Here is a 27774-nt window from a genome sequence, read left to right as displayed (position 1 = left end):
TTGGGTTCATGATAAGAAACAAACCTTAGGGGTTTAAAGCATTCAGATTAAAACGTTTTTTCCTGGCAATTAATTCCAATCGATCTTTAAATAGCATTAGAAGTCCCTTAAGTCAGTCGCAGGCCGATACTTTGAAACATGTCTACATCTTCGTGGCCCGTCATTCAAGGAAAGGACTATTCGACACTCTCACCCAAGTATAGCTAAATAAATCTACTGACACAATGACTATTTGAAACATGACAGTATCTTTGTGTTACAGAATCAATCACACTACTTTTCAATATTACTTATATATTTCGAAAAGTCAACCACTATTTGAACACTTAAAATAATAATTAAGCTAAAATAGTTCTTGGAACATAGTACGTAAAAAGTTATTCCATACAGAAATAAACAGCGTTCCCATACACATAATTAATCTCCTGCACTTCAACAAATGCAATAACTCGCATTAGAATGTGCATAAAACATTATCAATAAAGAAAGAATAAATTTTATTTAAGAATATAGGGAAAACTGAATTTCCCCAAAAAATGTTTTTGGACCAAATTAGCTCAATTGAAAAAGCTAACAATACTCAACAAACCAGATCTGTGCAGTTTAACATTATTTCAATGAATAATTAGTCAGGATTTCAGACTTGGAGTGGGACCCCAATAAAACATTCCACAGCAGGGGTGGGCAAGGTGACCAAGGGCCAAAAATTTTGCCCCCTATACTGGGCCATGTGGGTGTGACGTAAAATGTTACATTTTATGAACAATATTTACGGTGTTATGAAAGAAGAAGTGGAAAACATCAAGCCTCAAAACTAAATTTAATCGCAATCTCAACAAATTCCATGAGATATTTTTTAATTAGATTGAATTATCCAACGAACCGGATTTGACCTGCGGGCAGTAGTTTGCCCATGCCAGTTCCAGAGGCTCAAACAGTGTAATTGTCATTTATAGTCAGAATGGTAAAAACTATAAATATATATATAAAACCAAACTCAATAATCATTAAAGTGTAGCAAGTTTTTTTTCATGGCAAAGAAGCTTTAATTTCAACCCACGGCTTATGAGTCCAATTCCCTAAGAACTAAGCCATCAGATTAAAATAATATTAGGGAAGCTATGTTTGCCTGGTGCCTTGTATGCAAATTTACATCATACATTAAAAAAAAATTAAGTTTCAAAAAACCAAAAAACAATTCGAGGGAACATATAAACTTATGGAATATAGAACGGAGCTTTCTGTGACTTCGAGAGCAAGATGAAAAAATTATCATGATTAGGTCCTTTACTTTCGATTATTAACTACCACTCCAATACAGGGGCTCCCAAAATGGGGTACATGTACCCCCGGTACACTCCGTCTTGTCAAGGAGTACATTACATCATGTATAAGGATATTCTATCCATAACTTCTAATCTGCCCTGAAATACATTTCATCACTTGGCATGAATAATTTGAAGCCCTGAGTTTAGCCGCTTTTTAGAGTTACATTTTCACCAAATGAAAATCTGTAACAATGATAACTAACAAATGTCAACTTTCGCAGTTCACATGACTTATTTTGTCCAATCACATGTAGTACAATTTAGGGAGAACACATCTATAAATTGTGTAATGATTATCGACGAACCAAAAGTTTGGGAAACGCTTCCTTGATATAAAATGTTTGAAATATCTAAATCAGAAATGCTCTTAAAATATATTGAAACAAAGCCGATACCAGAACGGGTACACAAGCAATCAAGAAATTGACTAAGGAGAATAGACAAACTGAAAGCTAGGGAACTCTTTTCTAATAACAAATATTGGAAATATCCTAATCAGAAATCTGTTTTAACATGTATGAAACAATGCTGGTACAAGCACACTGGGTCAACAATGGGCAATCCCGAAGTATGTGCAACAAGACGGCGGACACCTGAACATAATATGTGTACCGGGTTAGGGTTAGGCCATAATTTTATTCCAATTTTCCTTATTTTTGTTCCAATACGAGTTCGGTTGACTAGCCAAGTGACACTCGTAGTATTTGTAACTGGAATTTTGGCTGACCCTAGCCTGATACACATACTACGTTCCAGTGTCCGCCATCTTGTTGCACATACTACGGAAGTACGCAACAATGGACCCAGAATAAGTTGAGAATAAAGTAAGCAACAGGCTTGCCATCCACAGAAAAACTTGAGTGGTGAGAAAATATTTCAAAATAAAAAATATCTGGTGTTTAACACAACAATAATAATATGTAAAATGTTGGAATTATTTTAATTGCAAAGTAATGCTCAAAGTTTTCACCCTGGGGTAATGTGGTAGGATTTTCATATTCATCCCAGAGAGAAAAGACGATCATTCAAATAGTAAACCCTGCCTCCCATCCATTTTGGGGTATGGGATTAGTTCGTTTCAAATGACCTTGACTATCCGTAATATGACCTCTAATCACCGGTCATTTCCTGAAACTTCACATTTAAATTTTTTGGGGAATCCCCCTCAAGATGTAGATTCTGTTTTCATCGTCAAGAGCGAAGTGCTGGGGGGGTAAGAAGACAATAGGGAATTGAAATTTTGGGGCCTGAGTGAGGGGGGTGGATGTAGGGGAATACCCGGCATAAAACCAGGTCTTATAATATCTGGCCGTGTAGTCATCGTGGTGGGTGATACCAGAGACGTTCCAGAATAAAATCTTGTAGTCATTGGCAACGAACTTTCACCCCCAGCAGGAACTGCTTGAGGAACTGAAACAGCCTTGGCTGCGGAGTTTGCTGCTGCTGTTAGCTCGTCTACACCCTGAGCCTGTTTTGAATAAGCAGCAGGGCTGTGTTCATTCAAGTGTGACTCGTACCGTGATTGGATAATCGGTGGTAAATGTTGAGATGTGTGGAATGCTGAATCATCATCACTAGAGGGAGACTGCGATCTTTCTGTGGGCCTTTGTGAGTTTGAACCTCCCTGGGAACTGAACCCCTGTGGCGAGCTTGGAGGAGGAGAATCCTGTAATACAGTTTAGTTGAAGCATGTTCAATAATATTCAATGTTTAGTAAACTAGGCGATTCAAACTCTGTACTACCCAATTGCATTGCTTGAAGGTTATTTCACAGTGTGTTTTCACTTTTTCAACATGAATTGTTTGAACATAATGGGATTTGAAATCTACCAATCATAATACCACTGGATGATAGAAGGCGTGGCAATTTACTCTCAACGTCAATTTAATTATTTGCGATATCATTTCGTGACTGTGAGTTCTAAATGCAGGCAGACAAGACATTGTGATGATAAGATAATGCCAAAGTTGAAAAGATACTCCTGAAGTATGCGTACTAAGATGACGGACACCGGATTGTAGTATGTGTACCAGGTTAAGGTTAGGCCATTATTTTATGTACAAATACTATGTGAGTCACTTGGCTGTCCATGGTGATAGAACTAAAATAAGGAAAATTGGAATAAAATTGTGGCCTAACCCTAATCTGGTACACATACTACCTTCCGTTGTCCACCATCTTGATATATATACTTCAGGAGTACTTTGAAAAAAACATAAAAACCCAACGTACCTCTCCAATATACTGTTGTTGTTGGATAGTTATTCTTTTCTCTTTTTGCCTCCGATTGCAAAACCAGACTCTCACAACCTCCCGATCCAAGTTCAAATCTTCAGAGAATTTATAAATGTCCTCTGATGTTGGCTTCGGGTTCTGACAAAGAAAATAAAAGATTAAATGTGGGGAGGGGGAATAACCTGCCTAACAATAACTGACATGGATGATATATAATATTTTTATATAAAATGTTTTGGTGCTCCCGAAGTATGCGAACCAAGATGGCGGACATCGGAACGTAACATGGGTAACAGGTTAGGGTTAGGCGATAATTTTTTTCCAATTTTCCTTATTTTAGTCCTATTATCAGTTCGAAGACTAGCCAAGAGCCTCCCGTTGTATTTATACCTAATATTATGGCCTAACCCTAACCTAGTACACATATTACATTTCGATGTCCGCCATCTTGGTTCGCATACTTCGGGAGCCCCAATGTTTTTCCAATCTTTCACTCCAACCAGGGATGGCCAATACCGAATAGTTCACTATTTCGAATACATTCGAAATTATTTTTTCCGAATATGAAATTTCGAATACTTCGAAAATAAAATCCACTAATTGAAGCTTATCTAAATGTATGTAGGAATTTCCATACAATAAGCAATGGAATAACTGCTATCTACAAGTTACAACCTATCTATATTACCAGGCATTTCATATTTGCAGATTATTGCAGTATTTACTTTATATACTATGAGTCATGTTAATTAACAGAATTCGGCAATAGTGGTATCGATGATGGATTTGAATATTTGCGCAACACAAAATCATCCTAGTAAAACGCCCATACTTTTAAATACCAACCATTTTTCAAATTAAGCGGGAGAAAGTATGAGTTATTTTTCCGACTTGTGACAATTTTTTCGGAGTACAAAAGTGTGAATCAAAAATTAATTATATTCGGGAACATTACCACACATTTTAAGTCCACAGATCGCCGTTGTATGTTTGAGTCATAATACTTTTGTTATTTCATAAATATGAAAATAGGAATCAAAAACTATTTATAATCGGGTAGTTTACCACACATTCTAAGTCCACAGATCGCCGTTGTATTTTGTAAATACGAAAATAGAAATCGAAAATTAATATTAATCGCGAGTTTGCCACACAATTTATGTCCACAGATTGCCGTTATATTGTGCCGAATATAATTAGTTTTTGATCACGAAAAATTGTCACAAGTCGGCAAAAGAATTTATACTTTATCCCGCTCTTGGGGACCAATTTGGATAATGGTTGCCATTAGTTTGTTGTATGGACTTTTTACTAGGATGATTTCGTGCTGCGCAAAATATTCGAATCCATGACCGATACCACTATTTAAAATGCCTTACCGTGTTAATTTAATTCTATTATCCTAACTCAAATGTTGGTAAATCGGGCATAGCAGTTTACCACACATTTTAAGGCCACAGATCGCCGTTGCATTTTAGAATTATAATAGTTTTATTATTTTGTAAATACGAATCCGAAATTAATTATAATTGGGCAGTTTACCACACATTCCATGTACACAGATTGTCGATACAACCATGAGTTATGTTAAACAGAATTAAAATAATACGGCATGACATTTTAAATGCTGGTACCAGTCATGGATTGGATTATTTTGCGCAAAAAAATCATCCTGGTAAAAGATCGATACTTTTAACTATCGTTATCAGAATTATTTGCCAGAAATTATGTTCTAATAAATCGACTTGTTTTTCCAACTTGTGACAATTTATTGAATATCGTAACAATGACGGCTATAAATACCGTATTTCCCGGCTAACAAGTCCACATGGCAAATAGGACGATGTCTATTTTTAGCACTCAAAAAAGTTTTTTTTTCATATAGGCCTTCAATAAGACGGGTAGCAAAATTGTGTCCCTGTTGTTCAGTTATGCTGATATGCGCTTATTATTTTATATGGTCAGAACAAGATCATGTTAGTTTGGTAGAATCATACTCACAGAATTATCTATTTTTAACAATTGAGCGGTAAATTTAAGTTGTAAAGCGGGAATCATTTTGGACAACCTATTAACCCGAATGTTGAAATAATTTTGGAATGTGATAAGTACTACACTGTACGTCCACTGGTTATTTCACAGCTGTGTTTTCCTGTCCCTGTCGTGTTCTGCTGAATCGGCAAAACGAAAGGGTCACAAATCACTTTATCTCGGTGGCCGAGTTTCTCTTTAAAGTTACGATAACGGCCTGCGAATAAATATCATGAAATACGGTATTTGTCAATTTTTCGACGTAATGGAAATGAATTTGTAAATTAAAAGCCTCGTAGACGAATGTCGGCAATGTCCACTCACGCAAATGTGTCGCAACACTATGCGACGTACGGTCGCACAGAATATAATCAATCAAAGTGCCGATTCTATTTCATCGTCATTACAATACGTGAGACAGCGTAAAAAGTCGTTTGAAGATTCCCGTAAAACGAAACACCACGTTTACGGCGAAAAGTGGCTACTATTCGGAATTATTCGAAAATAAGCCGGAAAAGTATTCGAATACTTTGATATTCGAATACATTCGAATATTCGATTCGGTTTGGACAACCCTGACTCCAACCAACTTGATTTTGGGTTCTGACAAAGAGAATAAAATGTAGGGAAGGGAAATAACCTGTTAACCGAAAACTGACAGATTATGGGTCAATATTGTTATACAACGTTTTCTCACGCCTTTTTCTCTGAAAAGAGTGCAATACAAGCATTTCACTTGCGTATGTAGCTATTTTGAAAGGACATTAACCTTTCCAGTTCAGCATTGCCTAACTAGGATAGGATTTACATATTTATCTGGGGAGAGAGGAAAAATGATAAGCAAACCACGGCCTCTCGACCATTCACCGGTCCATGTGGGGTATGGGATTAGTTAGCCAGGTATTTGTTTTCGGAAGCATGGACTTGACTTATTTTATCCAGGGTGGGATGGGTGAGACAATACCTTGAGATTTTAAACCTGGAATCAGTCCAACAACTGGCATACTGGTGCACAATGCACCTGTATAATTTAATACAGCTCAATAGCTCTTGACATTTTAATAGTCACTCGTAGGCGTAGCTTTGCTCCATGTTAAGTCTCCTTTATTGCTGAGTGAGTGTCTCCAACCTTGTTCAGTTTTGAATGAGTGTCTATAACTTTCCTCAAACATGAGTCTCTTTTACTTCTGAGTGAGTCCACATGACCCTGCTTCGAGCAAACTTCCAAGAAATATATATGAGCACCCTACCTTTTTAAAAGCAACTTCTAATCTAGTTTTTCCTTCGGTAGGAATGCTTGTTCTTTTCTTTCTACGTCTGCCAGAAAGTATCGGTGGTTGAGGTACGGGGATCACAGGCTGAGGTAGTGAGAGACGACCACCTGGAAAATGATAGATCATAGTTACGCAAGAATTTTTTGTGTGATGATTTCAATTTTCACTCCAAGGCTCTTTACAAGCAGACAATGAGGCAGAAGTGTGTGTTCCAATATAGAGGTAACTTAATATGTTCGCCTCCTTTACATCAAGTTGTGTAAATGGACTAGAACCTATGAGCAGGAGGATGTTCACTTGGCTAACACAGACAGTCCCCGAACTTGTAACAGAACTAAAATGAGGAAAATCGAATTATGGCCTAACCCTAACAGGGTACACACTCTACGGGAGTACCGGCAATGATATGTAGTGATTCTTTTGAATGGGCTCATTATCCATAAGATTGGAATTTTCACATTTATTCCGAGATAAGATAGTGCATATGGCAAATCGTGTCTTCTCGTCCAGTTAACAGTCCATGTCAGGTGCAGTATTAATTAGCCCAGTGGAGTGCAAACTTTAACACAGGAGAAATGACTGGATGAAATCGCGGGCACCTTTATTCAACATAGGCTTCCTAGTAGTTGCAGCTGCAGGCACAAAAATTTTGGTTTTTGATCTTATGACATGCGTTGTTTGCTTTGCACAAGCCAGCTGTTAGGGCACTGTAACGCGGTGGTGGGATTCAAATTTTTTGTCAGCCGGTTCTGTTACAAAAAGTCATGTTGTTTTTTAGTAATGCTAACCGGTTCGCTGATCTCATAAAATTCCGTGAGTCGGTTCTATAGAACCGGTGCGAACCAACTAAATTCCACCACAGGCCATATGCATATATATTAAATTGGACTGTGTATAGGCTTCGAAAAGCAAAGGGATTGGAATTACTCACACATACCAAATTAAAATAAAAACTTGTTTTTCCTTGAGGGCCGCATTTGGCTCGTGGGCCGCAAGTTGCACACCCCCGACTTAGTCTGTTATTTGTTTTTCAGATGTATGTATCAATTTAATGGAGGAAACCGCAGCCGACAGCAAGTAGGCCTACTGTCAGTATTGAAAAGAAATGCATTCTATTTCGTTCGTACTATTTTTGAATTTATCCTAAAGGGGAGAGGTTACCAGTTCATGTCAGGTATGAAAATAATCAACGAGAATATCTGTCAGAGACTGAAGACTTATCGATCGAAAGTTATGGGATCCCCCAAAACAGCGCTCTTACTCCATAGTGACACCTTGTGTCCCATCACTAATTAATTAATAACTTGCTAATTATTTGGCATAATTCACCCAAAATCAATAGGCTTCTGGTCCGAGATATGATGAATGCACATGCAAATTTTGGAGCAGATTCAATCTCGCTTTCGTGAGATATCGCGTGCATTTAACAGACAGACATACAGACAGACAAAAACCTATCAACATAATTACCGATTAAAATCGATAAGTAACAAGGTAATTAACTCATGGGCTTGACAGTGAAGAAAATGGTAACTTCCTAAGTGTTCAGCGGGTACATTTATTATTCTGTGAAATTCCATTGAAAGAGTCCCATATCACTATCACAAGCCTCACCTTCATTGCCGTCTCCTCTTGCAACCCTCGCCACATCTTGCAGCCATCTTTCAAGTAGAGGCTTCAATTTACACATATTCTTGACGCTGAAATCAAAACAATAAAAACATTATACGACAGGTCTTACTAGGGAAAGGATAGTTGAAGGCCATGGTTCGCAAACACCGGGGGCTAGGAGCGATGAATCACCTATTTGCAATACGTTTATGAAATTCTGCTAGTAGATTGTGTACTGGAGGGCGAAGCCATAGGACATTACGTAACGCGGGTCCCTGCCCTAGATGCGCTGGTGTTTGTGGTATACATAATTACAACTTTGGGTGTAATATTCTCAAAATTTACTTACCTAATAGTCAAATGAATTATTACGGCTTCACGTCCGGTTAACAGTAATTAAGTTTTTTTTTTAATTTTGACAACAATTGCAAAAAATTCAAACAATGCTTACGAACTTTTGTTTTGCGTTAAAAAAACTCTACTTTTACAACATCGCGGTAGGCTTTGTCAATGAACCCGCGGTCCGGCCCACTTGTGACTGTCGAAATTATGACTATAGTTTTTAGGGATATAAATTTATGTTTGAAATTTCAATGAAAATAACAAATCGTCAGCTACAATATTGATGTATTTTTTTGCCCCTAAATAAAATCTGTCACTTGGTACACTAGCTAGTTTGTTGTACATTAGATAATACGCTAATTATTTGTAAATGAATCGTTTTTTTACCCTAGTTTAGCATTGGGATTTGAGCGAGTCTATTATCTGGAACCAGCCCACTTAAGAAATATAATAGCCCACCCAAGCACAAGACTGAGATAACAAACGAGAATATCGGTTGGAAACCGAAGACTTATCGATCGATAGTTAGGGGATCCCTCAAAACAGAAACTGCAGTTTCGATTCATCCGCTCTTGTAACTTGCGCACTGCGCATCGCACACACACACTCGGCGGGTTTCAAAATTCTCTCGCTTTACAAAAATCTAGATCACTATATCAATAATTGATTGATAACTCGCTAATTATACGACATAATTCGCCCAAAATCAATAGGCTTCTGGTCCGAGATAAGATGAATGCATATGCAAAATCTGGAGCAGATTCAATCTCGCTTTCGTGAGATATCGCGTGCATCTAACAGACAGACAGACACACATACATACAAATACCTATCAATATACTTACCGATCTTAAGATCTTAAGATCTTAAGATCGATAAGTAATCACTTGAGCTCTCAGTGAAATACAAATCCGCACTTACAATAGGCACAGGTCTGTGTTTACTCATCAATGAGCTGGAAATGCAGATCTATTTTTATTTTGATATAGATCGAATATGCTACCATTTGTGGTGGGTAAATTAATGTCAACAAAAAAGAATCTGACACATAAACATTTGAAATTTTTTCCTTTTCAAAGAAGCATGAATCGGAATTCAGCAAATCAAACATTTCATTCAGTGAAAAAAAAGTTGAAACAAAATCCCAACGGAATCATACTTTTGAGTTTTTTTCGTAAAAGTCAGGCTTTTTCGATACTGATTCTTTGTGGTTTAAGTTACTGTGGTCTGTGACATAATGTAATTATGCAACACCACAATTTTGATATACTTAGAGATGCTTTTACTTCTCCTCAGTGTGTGTCACTTTTTGAGGCGTGAAACAAAACAAAAAATTGTACCTCAAATTAAGAGCCTCGAATCTTGATATGGTCGTTTGGCTGAAATCTGTTCCGTAAAGCTTCCCCATCGCAACTCCTACATCGCCCTGGTCGTAAGAAGAAAGAACATTTAAGGATTAGGATCCATGGCGCATAATTAAACAGACATACTGGTTTTGCGGTGGACCTAACAATGTTAACGATTACGGGTGTGGCTCTCCTGCTCTATTTGTCAATAATCAGAATTGAAATTTCAAGAAGCATTAAGTTTATGTAAGACAAACAAAGAAGGTTTGTATGCTCTATGAAAGCTTTTGATATCGAAATTTGAGTTTCTCAACGCTGGAGATTTCTCAGGGGCTAGAGTCAAAATTTCTGCAACATGGTTTCATATTTTAAGCGGCCCATAGTCATGTATAAATTGTCCCCGAATCGACAGCCCTACTCGAGGGTTATGACTCATGACCCCTTGAAATGGAAAACGAGTGAATGTAAACATTAATAACAAACCTGAGTGAATCCAAGCTTTATTCTTTTCTGTTTGAATTCTTTCGCGAATAATTCAAGATTTTCGAGTTCCGAAGCCTCATCCATCTGTGGAAAAATAAATTTAGTATGTAAACCAGAAAATTTCATATCTAAAAGGGAGCAAATCTCTCGCATAGTCGCTCCCTAAATCAATGGTTTTCAAATGGTGAGGGGGCGCCACACAAGAGGGTAAGAGGAGCTAATTAAAAATGAAATATTCGTTTAATTTGATCCTGCCTTATTTTTCATATTAATATTTCTTTGTTTACATTTCTATATTATGTTAATATTTCGTCGTGTTTTTTGAATAGAACATACTTTTGCCTTACTATCTGTTATTTGTAGCATATTGTTAGCTAGTTATTCTTGAGGTGGGACGTGAGAAAAATTTTGAGGACCACTCAAATAAGTAGAGGCATTTTCATAAGATATTTCACTTTTCTCTTTACAAGAAAACGTTCTTCCCAGTTTTATTGCTAGATGAGGATATTTTACAAAGTATTTTCACATAGTTGAACATGAATTTTTCTTTTGGGGGCGCAGGGAGGGGCTAGAGTGCAATAAGCGTTTGAAAGGGGGCCACCAGCCATAAGAAGGTTGGAACACTGTATCAGTGGCTGCTAATGTATAAATATTCGGAGCGAAAGACATCGTAAAAATTTATATCCATGCTTGAAAATTAACTCACAAATTTCTTTTTCTTTGATCCTTCTTCGTATTCGTTAGAACTGTCTGATGAGAATGACTGAAAAATGAAAGCATTATTTGTTTCATTCAATACTAGCAAAGATAAAGAATAGCTGCAGAACCTTGTTTCCAGACCTGTTTGTCCCTAATTTGAGTATTTTTCATAATTTTTTGTGAGAATTTCCCTTTCACTACTCTAGCACTAAAAGGAATTATCTCTTTAGAATGAAGATTCAGATTCAGAATCAGCACAACGTCGAAAAAGAAAATGTGAGAACATGTCGTAAAAAGTCTCAGATTCGATGCCAATCCAAGAGAATATAAGTCTTTATAACAGTAGCAGTTGCTCTTTTAATATCAGTGGACTAAAATAAGCATGAGTTATATCAGAAATGGGCTAGGTTTTTAACCAGGGGCCAAAAATTTTGCCCTTTGAGAATGACGGGCCATGTAATCGTGATGTAAAAAAGTTGCATTATATGAACAATAAGTGTTACAAAAGCGAAATTGGGAAACGATAAGCCTCGTGCCAAAAGTAAATTCAATCGCAATCTCAGCAAATTCCTCGAGCTCTGTTTTAGCAAAACAAGAAAATTTGATTTAAGTTTGGTTGTGGCAGCATCAGGTAGGCCAGATTGAATTACCCAACGGACAGGATTTTGCCCATGACAGGATCATATGTTTCAAGTTCTTCCACTGACTATATCCTTTTCCCTAGAATGAATATTTAAAGCCTACCCTGATTTGAAATTCAGCAACACCTCACCTGTGACAATGTCTGATGTTGCATCTGTATCATATTCGGAGGAGAATCAGAATTGGAGCGATCTGACGGAAACTAGAGGAATAAAACAGAATTTATTCACAACAAAAAAGGGTGAGATTGCCCAAGGGGTTAGGAGCGTCGGCCCCCAGGGGATGGATTACTGATACAGACCCACTACCAACCACCTCAACCAGAATGTGATAAATTGGATAAGTAAAAAAAGATTCCGATCCCCTCAAAAATATTTACATCTAGAAACTTGTCAAAAACCACCACAAACTTGCAAAAACTGTGAAAAATCGTGGGAAACCACCAAAAATGTGATATTATATTTACATGAATATGGAAGCATTATTAAAAAAATCTTGAACTTTAATATCAGGCATTGGCAATAAAACAAACGAGCGTGGGAATTGTAAAAATGGAGACCAATGAGCCTATCTAATCCTCAGTGATGCAGCCAGAATATTTTGAGTTACACAAACGGAAGGTTTACACCGAATTTATTTTTAAATATGAAAGTCTTATATTTCATCTTTGGCTTGAATTTCATACATTCACAAAATCAAATTTATCGATTCCATGCGGTCTTTTGCGAACATGACCCAATCCAGAATACATCGATTAACACATCTCATTATTTCAAAATGTATTATGAATAGTCGGTTTTCCATCATTAACTACCGTGTTTCCCCAAAAATAAGACCTAGTCGATAGCGCAAATTTTTTTGTCATTTATGAATAAACAGAAAACAAATATCGAATTTCATATTTTGTATATTTGAAAACTCCCGTAATTCTCTACTTTGCAATTTTGTTTTTAATAAATGACATTCCTCCAAAATGAGCCCTACTGTTATTTTTCAAAAGAAAACTGAAACGAGACCCTGTCTTATTTTGGGGAAAACGTGGTATGCATAACATTGTAAAAGGAACAAACCTCTTCCTCTGAGTGCCGTCGGTAGGGGTGTTGCCCCAAATTTAACATGTGATGCCCTCTAGTGACAAGATGATCAATGTCAGAGACAGGTGGTCTGAAACGTTGCAAAGTTTCTTCTAAATTAAAATGGCCGAGCGTATGATTCCTTTGGGGACTTGGCTCCTGTGTAAAAAAAAGAACAATATAATACCCGACACTCTTGTGCCGAAAGGGGTGTTTCAAACTTTTCTGCAGCCTTGGGGGAGTTTTTAGTGCCAGCACGAGTTTCTGATAATGATGCCCCTTATACTCAACTTCAAAAATGATTTGAAACAAATTATAGATGTTGTTATATATGAGAATAAAGAAATTAAATGTTAAGTGAGAGTGAAATGTGTGTGATATGAATATTGGGTGATGCCCCTACGGGTCCCCTCCCCCCTCTAGACACTCTCCTGTATGCAAGGTTTCTTAAACTGGGTCCTCATGTCTCCATAGGGCCCCAAGCAAAGGTGGCAAGGAATTGGGTACCATTAATGAGGACTACATTAAATTTATATCAAATTAACTGTTGTTTGTTTTATTCTTTCGATTATAATAAATATAGTGGGAAGATTCCGGTCCAACCAAAAATCGTGGCTACTTACATATTCAGTGCCTGCTTGCACAGAGTCTTATTCGGAGTGAAGGTGTTATTATTATTGTTTAACAGTGCTTATAACTAGCGTAGTTTTGTGCACCAGGACTATGATATTAGGCATTGGGTGTTCAAATGCTTCTACCCGTATTCTATAACAAAAAGACGAGAATATCGGTCGGAGACAGAAGACTTATCGATCGAAACTGCGGTTTCAATTCGTGACTCTATAGTGACACCGCGTTTCCCATCACTAATTAATCAATACCTTGCTAATTATACGACATAATTCATCCAAAATCAATAGGCTTTTGGTCCGAGATATGATGAATGCACATGCAAAATTTGGAGCAGATTCAACCATGCCTTCGTGAGATATCGCGTGCATCTAACAGACAGACAGACAAATACCTATCAACATACTTACCGATCTAAAGATCGATAAGTAATAATTCTGGGATTTGTTAGCAAATTGATAATATTCACAGGGTAGTAAAGATGTTGAACCCTAAAAATGTGATGTGTAGGTCCCAGAACATTTCAAAATCTCAAATTACCTTTTTTAACTCAATAATTTGGGTGAGCGATATTGAACTGCAAAAAGGATTTTCCAAGGACACTGTACTAGCTACTGGAATACCAGTGACTGATTGCGCATAGAGTTGTTAGATGTGGAAATTCATATAAAAGAAAAAACACATCCCAGAATGTTAGAATTGTTACTCACAAATACATTCAAAGTAAAAGTATTAAAACGTTTGATAAAAAGACATAAGCAAATGTCGGATATTTCAAATTACCTTATGATTTCTGGAGTCTTTTTTCTGAAGTTCCGAAGCAATTCTATCAATACTTTTTCCTTTTTCTAACTGTAAATAAAAATTAAATTCTACAATTATCAAAGAATATGATTCTGTTTTCGTTAAACCAATACTAATTCGTTTCCTAGTACAGACCAGCTTAATAAGCACTGATTTATTCGTAATATTTTCAAACACAATTTTTTAACATTTTTAATATGATTGCAAAGGGGGTATGAAATATTTATTTAGGTAAAATTCAAATTATGATTAGACCAGCTTATTAATTAAGTACTAATTTGTTTAGAAATTTATTTCAAACAAAAATTATTTTAAAATCTAAGATGACTTAACATAACTCAACATGTTTATGATTGCAAAATGGGTATGAAATATTTATTTCGGTAAATTTAAAATATGATTAGAGACCAGCTTTATAAGCACTGATCCATACATAATATTTTCAAACAAAATTTCAACATATTTTTATGATAACAAAGGGGTATTAACTTGGAAAAAAGTTACAAGCTACTGTCCTACACTCTTCTAAACATTACAATGCCTATTTTTCTCCAATCTGCAAATATTAGCACTAAAGTATAGCAGCGCAAAACACATTACAAACTGTCTGGCAAGAACACTATTTCACCCTTGAGGCAAAATTTTCAAACATTTAAAGCAATGTTTATGATATAACAATGATAACAAGGGTAAAACAATTATTCTAGTTTAACTCGCTTTAAATAGGAATGAAATACACTGGAAAAGAAAATCAGTAATTTTCAGGTTCTCGTTAAAAAAAAACAAGTGACCAAAAAAACTTAAAGGCGATCCAATTTTGGGTCAAGACCGATGGGTTGGGAACACTGCTCAAAACATTCAAAAAAAAAAAAACTCTCAGAGTATGTGAACAAAGATGGTGGACACCGGAACAAAGTATGTGTACCAGATTAGGCGAGTCACTCTGCTGGTCCCTGAACTCGTAATCGAACTAAAATAAGGAAAATTGGAATATAACCCTAACCTGGTACACATACTACGTTCTGCTGTTTGTCATCTTGGTTCACATACTTCGGGAGTACCAATTTATATAATATAACATATAATATACGATGTGGACCATTTACATTCCTTATATGTAAAAATGGTAACATTTATTCGGCCAACCCTGTATGTATTAATAAATACAAAATTTATATACAAACAGGCAACAGCTACAGGTACACAACAACTAACAAATACAGTGCACTGGCATTGAATTAAATTGAATGAAAACCAGATGAGGAGCAAAGCAATGGATTATTAATATCAATAGGAAGAAATACCAAGGGGATTTCAAAAACAATTCAATATGGCTTCCTGAAAAAAATTTTACCTTATGGCAATGCGAGATGAAAAGGAAATATATATATAGAATAAATATAAACAAATTTAAAAAAAACAAAATCATATCAGAATTATTACAACCTTGTATTAGCTAGGAATGATGGTAAGTTTAATTCAATTGGTAAATGTATCGTTAATAAGTCCCAAAAATTATGATATTTAAATTTTTCATGTCTGTTAATTGGTGAGTTAATTGGAACGATATTGATTTATTTTGAATATTTAAATTTCAACATTTATGTATGCAAAATATTCAAATCACAATACTAAAGCCCTAATATCCCTGTCTAAAGAATAGTCTAATATATAATTTTTTATTATGTTAATGACTTTTAAGACTTCTATGAGTACTCATTCAACTTCAAGTTCGGGGCACAAGACTTGCTATTTGCCCTTGTTGTGATGGCAGATGAAAAGAAAATACCGTAAATGCTCGTTTTAACGCCCGGTCTTGATTAAGGGCCTGTTTGAATAGCCGCCCGTGTGAACAGGACATAAAAATAAATAAGGGCCGGTGCTCGAATACCCGCCCAGTGTAAAAAAAAAATTTTTCTGCGGATTTGTACCTGCGGTGCGTAGAAAGTCAAAATTTTTATAATTCTCGTTTAAATCATACGTGAGAACTGGGAATGACAATATACGGTATTAATTATTGTAACGATCGATCTTATCTACCGGTATTTTTGTGTGTAATTTTACTTTAAAAACAAGGGCCCCTGCTTGAATAAGGGCCGGTTTGAATAAGGGCCCGGTTAGTGAGTATGTTTAAAAAAATAAGCGCCCGGGCTAATAAACGAGCAAATACGGTATACATAACAGTATAATATCCTAACATACAAGCAGAGTTTACAACTAAAAACAAGTTGCCAAACTAAGGGGTCGGCTTATACGAGCATAACTCTGATCACAATTTTGACAGTGAAAGTGAGAATGAAGAGAGGATTTTGAAACACCTCTTACTGTTAGTATTGAGAGCAAACACAAGAATATCGGTCGGAGACCAAAGACTTATCAATCGAAACTGCGGTTTTGAATCATGACTCGATAGTGACACCGCGTGTCCCATCAATAATTTTTTATTAACTCGCTAATCATACGACATAATTCAGCCAAAATCAATAGGCTTTTGGTCTGAAATATGATAAATGCACATGCAAAATTTGGAGCAGATTCAACCTTGCCTTCGTGAGATATCACGTTCATCTAACAGACAAACAAACAGACATACAGACAGACAAATACCTACATATATTTCAACATACTATCCTATCTTAAGATCGATAAGTAATAACAATAATTGTTTTAATTTTCAATAATTCTCTTCCGCAACCATTTGCTGTGATATGGTGTGTTACTATTTGTAGGGTCGGCTTATGTGCGAATGAAAATACATAAATAATAAATTGTTATATATTTATAAAGAGAGCAATTGGAATGAACAAAATACAACCCAACTAACTAAGTCAATGCAATTCAAGACGCCTATGGTACTTATTACTGCGATTTCCGCCTAACTTTGGGTGCATCCTTGTGTTAGCTGTGGTTTCTAAACTCTTCTGACATATTAACCCCCCCCCCTCCTCCTCCGTTGACTATTTTGAAGCTATTTTGAAATTCACTAGTAAATCTTCTTCTATCATTGCTCGTTCTATTTCTAGCTGAGCATCAGCACATTGTATTCAGCGTTGAAAAGGAAATATAGACTTAATAATAAGTCAATTCAACTCAAATAGACCTACTTTTTCAAGACTCTATTTTTTAATAAGACTCTTCTGCCAGTACTTTTTCTACCTTTATTTAATAGACTTGGACCCATGAAAACATTCCTCTATATGTCAAACCTTATATTTCTAAATATTTATATTAATTCATTAGCAAATCAGGGGATTTCAACAACAAATTAAATACTTGTTCCTGACTATCCTCATGGCAATACAAAGAATTTTTAGAGCCTTTGCCGCATATCGTTCATAATTATTTATTTCAAGTGTTAATCAGGCTTAAAAACCCATGCCTGAAGGTTAACGATAACAATAACAAACAAACTCAGAATTGAATACTTGAAACACTGTCCATGAGTGTCCTGGCCTGTGGAAAAGTTACAATAAACAATGATTTGGGTGGTTTTTATATAATTTACAGAAGTAAAAGGAAAGCCTTCTGGATGATACAGTAAAACTTTTTTACAAGAGATGAGAAACATTTCTAGATTATTTCTAAAATCAGCGCCACTCTTGGTTATTGCAGGCTCAAGGACATTTTGTAGAAAAGATTTGAAAGCAAGTCAAATATGATTGGGCATTTCTATTTAATTCAAGAGTCTTGCAGCACACGAACACAAATATATTTCTGTAACGTTTCGTCTGACCGAGGTCAGACTTCTTCAGACAAGCATTTTACAACTCGGGCTGTTAGCAATGCTACTTAGTAAAAACAACAAATTATAATAAAAACAAATCGACACTCGACCTTAGTTGCACATCATACTTGAAAACAAGCAACAGATATTACGTCGGAAATTACAGTCTACATTTTAGCCAAAGATTCACTATTTTCATCGAAATTTTACACGAAAATTGATATCCATAAAAAATTATAGTTATAATTTCTACAGTCATAAGTGAGCCACATGAAACACTTCGATGAGCCGGCCTTAATTTGCCTATCCCACTGATATAGAATGTCTATTCCATGCTTTCACAAGTAAAATATGAAAATGTCCATTCACAAGGCTACACAGTCACTCTGCAATGAGAGTGGAATGGCAGAAAAATCAACTGATGTTTTCTAATTGCTGCAAAATACATTAAACTACTCTAAACTATAGTAAATTAAACCTGCAGTCAACAAATCACGCCAACATATTACCTGATACCTCTGTTTTATTTCAACTACCTAACCTATACTATAGTACATATCGATATGCTTTTGTGATTGATAGAAGAGAAACATGACATGAACAACACGATTCACGTTTCTTTACATGTCACATGTAATTAATTACTCGAAGGAAGCATGCTGGCGCACTTCTTTTTTGTTGTCAGAGGTAAGTTGATAAAAACAGAAAAAGAAATTGAAAGTACAGTTAGTTACATGCAATCAGTTAGAAGTAAAAGAAACCCATATCTGAGCAAAGTTACGGCACTCACTCTAAACTATCTCTGAGGACTGTTATGCATGCTCTCTCATTGATGAAGGAGCCTCATCTCTGAGCAAAGTCACTCCCACTCACTCCAAAATAAAAGACTCCTGAGAAAAGTTATGCTCACTCACTCAGAAGTAAAGGAGACTCATCTCTGAACGAAGTTAGGCGCACTCACTCAGAAATAAAGAAGAATTATCCCTTAACGAAGGTATAACAACAACTGAATTTCTAATAGCTACTGAAACTTCATTTCGACAGAATAAATCTTATAAACTTACCATTAATATTATTCCGTAATGGCTGTCACATTTGCTTCGTATGATTAATGTTGATAAACGATTATGTAATACAGAATTTTATGTCGTGGCTGACCAATTTTCATTATGACTCACAATTATAAATTTAGATGGATTATTTAGGAATAATGAATGGATAACCTGCAAAAGCAAGTTTTCAGCGACACATTTATTTTCTATATGACATGACTAATTAATTGCTCATTACCAGCCAAAACAAGAAAAAAGAACAGGTTTGTGGAATACACTAACACATAAACGAGAATATCGGTCAGAGACCGAAGACTTATCGATCGAAAGTTAGGGGATCCCCCTAAAACAGCGCTCTTACTCCATAGTGACACCTTGTGTCCCATCACTAATTGATTAATAACTCGAAATTATACGACATAATTCGCCCAAAATCAATAGGCTTCTGGTCCGAGATAAGATGAATGCACATGCAAAATCTGGAGCAGATTCAATCTCGCTTTCGTGAGATATCGCGTGCATCTAACAGACAAACAGACATACATACAGACAAATACCTATCAACATACTTACCGATTAAAATCGATAAGTAATCAGGGGTGAAGGATTCCTTTTCTAAGTGGGCCAGTTACAGATAATAGACTGGGTTACTGTGCGTGGCAAAAAAGTCAATACACTAGGCTAACGTTTACATAATAACAAGACGCACAATGTAATAATCCACCATCCCCCATGTTGTGAGTTGGTTACGAAAAGAGGATCTTCATATGACTCATACAAGGTTATGGCCTGGCACAGCAAACTTTAACGCATTTACTAACAATAAAGCCAGCCACACCGAGCCAAATATTCCCGAAAAAAAATGTGGTGATTCAAAATTACATATTCGTGACCAAAAATTTGAAAAAGTTAAATCCAGAATATGACTCATTTTTGTCAAATATACTTAGATGGCACCATTTCAGCTTTTTCATTATAAATTGGTGAAAAGTAATGATAATTAGGAAATGTCTATATTTATTATGAGTTTCATAGGATAAGATTAGGTTTCACACAGTTATATGAATATAGTATATTGTGACTTTTATTTTCCATTAATAGCCCTAATGCATTTTGATTGAATAGACTGTATCGTTTGATCATAAAGCATATGCAAGTTTCGCTACGAAAGTTAAAAGTATTTCACAAAGAGTTCGAATAATAAATTAAAAACTTTGTCTCCAGGAAAAAAATTTGCTAGAAGCAAGGTGCACTCTCGCGCTCAGAAGTGAGGGAGACTGATCACTGGGCACTGGGCGTGTGTACCGATATGGCCCTAACTAATTTTTTTCTGCTTTTTCCACATCAAATTGTGTAAAGGGACTGACTGAATCCTATGGGTAGGGGGTATATTCACTTGGCTAACACAAACAGTCCCCAAACTCATAATAGAATTAGAATAAGGAAATCGGAATAAAATTATGTCCTAACACTAACCAGGTACACATACTACGGGAGTAACAATCTCTGAGCAAAGTTACAAGCAATGTGCTATAAAGTGCCAACCTTATTTGGAATATAAAGAATATGGCTCTGAATAATTAATTATATTTGCTCAAAACAAAGTAATACGCATTCACTCAGAAATTAATGAAATTGACCTATAAGTGAAGTATCAACTGAAATGCCAAAAGCTATTCAAACAACAGAAATATCACACATTTTGTAAAAATACTTAAAACTACCATTTCAGCATTGTCATTATTAATTAGTGAAACATAAAAATAGTTACGGGCGCGAGTCTAAATCTATAAAAATCGCAAAATCAGTCTGAGAAAAAAAATAAAGAATTATCACCAGTCCGTGGAAGATCGGTGATAATTTGTCATTAAAATCTCAGATCATGATTGTGCCATACATGGCTGAGCATAATAGCAAGCTAATTTGACTAAGTACTTCATTGTCTTTGTTCATGCCTTATGATGTCATAGTTAATTTGAGACCAGCTGGAAATTTTCAATGCACGGCAGTATGCAAATGAGATGATTATGTAAATTTATGCAAATGAGGAAAACTGATCATGCCCGAGACCTATTTTAAAAAATATTCTCAGAATTTCGGATTTGAAAATCAATAATAATTATGTGAAACATTATCCTGAAACGGAAATAAAATTTTAATATATAAAATATAAATAAAGTCTTGTTACAATTTCAATTTTGTTATGAGGTCAGTTCTCAATATATTTTCACCAGACCTGTTTTATTTTAATCAGTGTTTATTCCATTTTTTTACTCCATTCAATACAAATTATAAATCCTGAGAACTAATGCATAACGTATAGTTTTATTTAAGTAACAGTGATTCCAAATTAATGATATTATAAATATTTATTTCAGTGGGCCTAATGGCCTGATGGCTATAGAATTAGACTTATTAACTATGCTGGCACCACAATTCGCAAATTAAAAATCTCAGGCTCAGAGTCCATGACCATCCCACACAAAGTGTAATGAACTGGGTGGGCAAAGACAAACAGGTAACATTTAAAATTAGTTATCCCTCAACGGTTCCTAAAATTTTTGTTTGTGCGGCGGCAAATTATCAGGGAAAAAACTCACGCCGCACTCACACAAAAAAAACAATTGCTGCATTTGAATAAAAATAAATTTTGTGGTTATAACAGAACACTACGTAACATGAAGTTACGACATAGAAAGGTCAAATGAATTTAGTGATTCATGTACACAGCATTTAAAACAAGAATCAACAAAACATTTATACTAAATACAATATGAAAAATATTCAATCATATATTGGTTATTTTATGTACCGTTTTAGAGCGCACTTAGCAAATCGTGTCCTCTTTGGGAACCGCTGCCTCAGCTGCTTGTACCAGTTCATATTCCTAATGTTTACAAAAATATTTTTCAAATAAAAGACATTCTTAATTTTCAGGTTCTCCACTGTCTACCCACTAGATTCATAATGTAATGCCAATATATTAAGGCCAATGAACAAACCACATTCAAGCATACCCAGTGGCAAGTTTTAGTCAAAACTAAAATTCAAAACTTCATATACAAAATTCTGAACCTAACTGTCAACAAACTCAATACATACTGAAATAAAAAGAAAGATATTTGTTCTTTCAAAAATACAGTAGCCTCATACATATTATTGTTTCACTCCAAACAAAACTTGTTTCTATTTGTTACATTCAAAGTGAAAGGACAGGTATAACATTTGAATCTGATTTTGTTAACCGCAATGCCAACTTATTTAGCTCCAATGAACAAACCACATCCAATCATACCCAGAGACTGCTTGCCTATTGCCTCAGTCAAAATACAAATTCAAAATTATACATTGGTAACTCTAAATTCAATGTTATTCAAAACATACTCTAAACAAATTAGCTACATGCTGCCTCCTCCCACATTTCCTGCTAAAGGAAATTGTTGAATATTAACAATAATCAGGTAATTAAAATAAACAAACTAACTCCCGATTTAATAAAATTCAAATTATTTCCGTTTCCTAACTATGCGAATGAATATTATTAATCCAAAAATGATCAAGTTAGCGCTGTAGATAATGCCAATTATACTGAGTATAATATCAGTTTCACACATGGCCAAGTAAGGCCAAAAGATACCAAGTGTTCAATGAGGTTTTTTTCAAATTCGATTTAGTGTAATTTATTAATATTCATATTTCCATACATGACCATGTATGACTCGAATATACCAAGTTAGAAGAGTAATGAATATAATAAGAGATATTTATAAATCAATGCAAGACCACGTGGGACCAACTTATCCAGCAAATGTTGAATTACTGATTTTTTGTAGCATGACCGAAAATGTTGCCAGAATTGGACATCTATAATTGATTCACCATAAAAAAATACTTGTGATGCACAGATACCATTCTCTAATTATATGCTCTTGTCACTTCTAAGTGAGTGCCCGTAACTTTGCTCAGAGATGAGTCTCCTTTACTTCTGAGTGAGTGCCTGTAACTTTGCTCAGAGATGAGTCTCCTTTACTTCTGAGTGAGTGCCTGTAACTTTGCTCAGAGATGAGTCTCCTTTACTTCTGAGTGAGTGCCTGTAACTTTGCTCAAAGATGAGTCTCCTTTAATTCTGAGTGAGTGCCTGTAACTTTGCTCAGAGATGAGTCTCCTTTAATTCTGAGTGAGTGCCTGTAACTTTGCTCAAAGATGAGTCTCCTTTACTTCTGAGTGAGTGCCTGTAACTTTGCTCAGAGATGAGTCTCCTTTACTTCTGAGCGAGTGCACGTAACTTTGCTTGGGGTTGAGTGTCCTTTACTTCTGAGTGAGTGCCGGATAGCCAAGGCCAAAGGATGAGTGCAAGGATGTCCAAAGTCGAAAATTTCATTATTTCGAATAAATGGTGAAAAAATATTTTCGAAAATGAAATATCGCATACATTCTAAATTGGGGGCAAGTAGATGTGGAGAATCACTCAAATCACTATATTATGTTGATTGCATCTGAAATGACATAAATATAAAGAACTTCGGTTTCTCTGTGTTGTTTGTTATCAGTTGAGATATCGTATGTTTTGATCTGCTTTTCTGGCGGCTCAAAATCTCTGATTTACAAATACAGATATTCTAAATTATTCCTAGATCCAATTTGTTTTTATATGGAATATAATGAAATTCAATTGTATTCGAATATCCAATTTGTTCTGGCCATCCCTGGGATAGGTCAAATATATAACGGATAAAGCACATGAGTGTTGGGGCAGTGCCAAAGCAGTCCTCGCAAAAATTAAAGCAAAGCAGCAGTTGCTATTCAAAGTTAAGGTTTTGAAAAAAGATAAATTGTGACACGCATGAACAAACAGACAAACATACAAAATAAAACCCCCAAACTGTTATCAAATGATCAATAATTTTAACCAAATGCAAATTTTTACTGAAATCATGCTTTCGGGTATTTTGCATTCAGTAATGACTTGGACAAAATTGTACGCAAATTTAATAAAATCAATTAAAGATACATCAAGAGCAGACATGATAATGACTGATGCTGGTAAAGAATCAAAATATCCAAATATTTTAAAATTAAAATTGGCCGTGATTTGTGTCACGCTTTCACTCCAAATAAGGCACAAAGCAAGCAGATTACACGGTGTGTATACAATTAATCAGAATGAATATTTTACAATTAATAATTGTGAGACAAACCATGATACTTTGTGATAGCCTTTTAATTATTATTTAATAGTGAATATTCAGAGTCCCCCAATTGTTTCGTTTCTAACTTGAAACAACACAATGGGCACAAAGAATATGTAGGTATATATATGATTAGGATACTGTCTTTAAAAAAATAAAAACTTCCTGTATTCAGCTTGGCCAAAATAAACAAAATAGGCTCTTTATATAAATTTATGAATAGAATTTTTGTGTGTCCTGTTTCTGCTCTAAGTTGGCTCCAGGCAAAGCACAACTTACTTATAATCAACTAGGGGAGTTTTTTTTATGAAATTGAGCAGTGTGGCATCGATTATATAGAATCCATAACATTTCTACAACTCTACCAGAGCGGTAGTGATTACAAAAAGTATTACACATTATTTGTTCATAACCATAGGCCTACTCTATGCATGGGTTTAGACAAGAGTATATTGGTAATTAATATTTCTTAATTAACATTGCAGCAACGCAGCATTAATATTCTTCACTACTCTGAACAAGTCTATGAGATATGTGTGATCAAAATATGTAAATAGTTTGCAATTGATGTAGGCAGACATGATAATGACTTTATCTGATGAAAATTAAAATTAAACAAATATTTTATAATGGAAATAGGCCAGCTATTTGCATCACGCTTGCAATTTAAATAAGGCTTCACCTTTTTTCATGTGTGGCCCATTCACCTTGCTCAAAACTTTGGTGACACATTAATTTTTCATGCAAGGCAAAAACTTTTTCTCAAAAATAAATTCTTTCACTTCAATAATAAGAATGAAAAGCAGCAGCATAATTCATTGATGCTACAATTGAAATGCAACTATAGTGACACAAATGAACCTAAAATGTTCAATAATCATAGCAATTTTAAATAGGTTTGTGGCTCACCTAAAAATGTGCCATTGCTCACTGGTTAAAAACTGGTGTTTAGGCTAAACTGATACAAAAAAACTAAAATATTTTATAAATAAAATTGGCATATAAAGTGTCATATATTTAGTTCATCTCTTGGAAAAATATAGAATTAAATAATAAATGGTTTTCATGTTCGACAAATCACCCAAAAAATGCCCAAGACAAGCAGAATAGGCCCACATGTTGGACTATATCGTGGGTTTCAAGATTAAATGGCCAAGTTTTAAATTTAGAAAAATTTCATTTGAAAATATTACATAGAAATAGGTGCTTTTTAAGCTGGTATATAATCATAGTTTGAAGCAATATTCACCCAAGTATTTTGATGAAAAGCCCAAAGCAGAGATTTGCCATTTTGAGATAAAGCCCTTGTATTGTTTTTAAGTAGACTATAATATTTCTAATACAATAGAATAACATAATACTGATTGCTGTGTCTTGTGTAGTTTCGTACCTATCGTACTTCTAGTGAGCGTAGCATAACAATTTTTTGACATGTCAATCCTAACCCCCACATGACTACGCCATTCAAAAATTACGTCACTACAACGTCACAATCACGTCATAGATCTTGCCAAATATGTGTACGATCGCTCGAAATGGCATCGGCGTTGACGACAAAGAACTGACTAACGTCAGCGATCTCGCTCCTATTGGGATCGTTGCAACGAAAAAACGAGAAAAATAGCTGTTCAATTTCGGGTTCTCTTCTGCGCGTCTTGGGTGACAGTTCGTATAGTTTAAAGGGCTCTATTACGTCACTGTGACGTCGTGGTGACGTAATTTTTGGACAGCAGAGTCAGGTGGGGGTTAGGATTGACATTGCAAAAATTGTTATGCTACGCCCACTAGAAGTACGTTAGGTACGAAACTACATGAGACCCCTGATTGATCAATTTAGATTATTATTGAGACAAGCATGGCGCAATATGACTGATCTGCCAGTCTGCCGTCGTGCCAGACGCTCCTAGTTTATGAGACACATGAAGTGTGTTTTATTAAACCCTATGGCAGTATGGAGGAAAATTCTTGGAATTGGGATAGTGTGCCGTACTGGATTGTTTTGATAAACAGATATGAACATGTTAATTTATATTTTTCTGACTCTGTCACAGTACAGTAGTACATAATAACACACTGCAGCACTGCCAAAAAGAAAAACACACCTGCACTTTTCACACAAGACAAAAAACCCGGAAATAGCGATAAAAGCTATTATAAATTCCCAAATCAGTCAATTTCATAAAATAATTCACCAAGAAACAAAAAAAACATTCCTCACCTTGTTATCAACTTCTTGCACTTCAATAAATCTTTGCTGAAAGGGAACGTTGCTTGAATTCATCGCCGTGACATTCCGCTCATCACGGCGTTCTTCACCATCAGACGACTAGGTGAAAGCCTTTCGAGTTGAGATGTTAAACAATTCGATGTAACAGTAATATCGAAATTCAATAAATAGTCCGTTTTGATAGAAATGCGCCAGAAACTGTCGGAACTGTGAAAAATTTTTGATCTTGAAGAAAAATCGTCCAAACTGCCAGTTCGTTCCCCAGAAACAAAGTTTGTTGTGAAAAACAAGGTTGCCAGGTTTTACAGAGACAGGAACAGAAAAATTTTCTCCGCGTTCGATAGTGAAGCTATGCAGCAGCGCCAAGCGTAAATCGTGCAAATTTTTTCTAATTGTCGATTATTTTTTTTAACTGTAATTTTTTATATTTGGTTATGTCGTTTGTTCGATTTTTTATAAAAATGAATCTCTCTCGCTCTCGGTACTCAAAATTACAAGATGAAATAGTTATCAAAAACTCATTATCAGTACTTCGCTTACAATCCAGGATAGAATTTTCCTATTAATTCCTGGGGCCGATAAGACGTTTTAACCATATGGAGCACCACGGCCTCTGGTCCGGTACCGGTCCATGTCGGGTATGGAATTAGTTAGTCATTATTTCTTCGAGATGGTGTATAAAGCCGTAACCGACTAGGGGTTACCCGAACCACCCTCCGGTGGCGAGGGGTCTAACAATCCTCTTGCACTGACATGGACAAACTATGGCCCGCGGGAAAATCCGACTCGTTAGATAATTCAATCTGGCCCGCCTGATGCTGCCATGACCAAATTAAATCCAAATTTTGATGTTTTGACTGAAAAATAGCGCAAAGAATTGGTTGAAATTGCGATTTTTGTCCCTGGTTCAAAAACCTACCCCTGCTCATAATTATCCGACGCGGGATTTGAACGGTTGGAAGTTGAAACAGTGCCAGAGGCGTAGCCAGAATATTTTGCGCGTCCACGACCTCCACGTCCACATCACAGTGCGCATGCAAGAACTTAATAATACAGAACCACGTAATAAACCCCGTGCCTTTT

General features: G+C 35.6%; 1 protein-coding gene across 2 annotated transcripts; it reads right to left on the bottom strand.

Moving 5' to 3' along the window:
• Positions 1-277: 277 nt before the first annotated feature.
• Positions 278-27105, bottom strand: LOC120325711 (uncharacterized). Of its 2 annotated transcripts, none has more exons than XM_039391822.2 (11): positions 26683-27105; positions 14479-14547; positions 13063-13224; positions 12123-12194; positions 11358-11414; positions 10652-10735; positions 10163-10248; positions 8484-8569; positions 6846-6976; positions 3562-3702; positions 278-2994 (listed from the first exon to the last, which is right to left on the bottom strand). In XM_039391822.2, the coding sequence occupies exons 1-11, from the start codon at positions 26743-26745 to the stop codon at positions 2494-2496; spliced, it is 1452 nt and encodes a 483-aa protein (XP_039247756.2). In that variant the 5' UTR covers positions 26746-27105; the 3' UTR covers positions 278-2493. The 2 variants fall into 2 exon arrangements, with proteins under 2 accessions (XP_039247756.2, XP_077967614.1); XM_078111488.1 differs by lacking the exon at positions 26683-27105 and adding an exon at positions 19288-19368.
• Between the last annotated feature and the right edge of the window lie 669 nt (positions 27106-27774).

Source organism: Styela clava, chromosome 4 (assembly GCF_964204865.1).
Source record: "Styela clava chromosome 4, kaStyClav1.hap1.2, whole genome shotgun sequence".
Taxonomy (NCBI): Eukaryota; Metazoa; Chordata; class Ascidiacea; order Stolidobranchia; family Styelidae; genus Styela; species Styela clava.
The sequence above is the reverse complement of the archived record's forward strand: the minus strand, read 5'-3'. Positions and strand labels throughout refer to the sequence as shown.

Coding starts and splice junctions, on each gene's coding strand:
- LOC120325711 (XM_039391822.2), bottom strand. CDS start 26,745: ATGAATTCAAGCAACGTTCCCTTTCAGCAAAGATTTATTGAAGTGCAA. Junction 10,249..10,651: donor TAAAGCTTGGATTCACTCAG/GTTTGTTATTAA, acceptor TCTTACGACCAG/GGCGATGTAGGAGTTGCGAT. Junction 3,703..6,845: donor TAGAAGTTGCTTTTAAAAAG/GTAGGGTGCTCA, acceptor TTTCTTTGTCAG/AACCCGAAGCCAACATCAGA.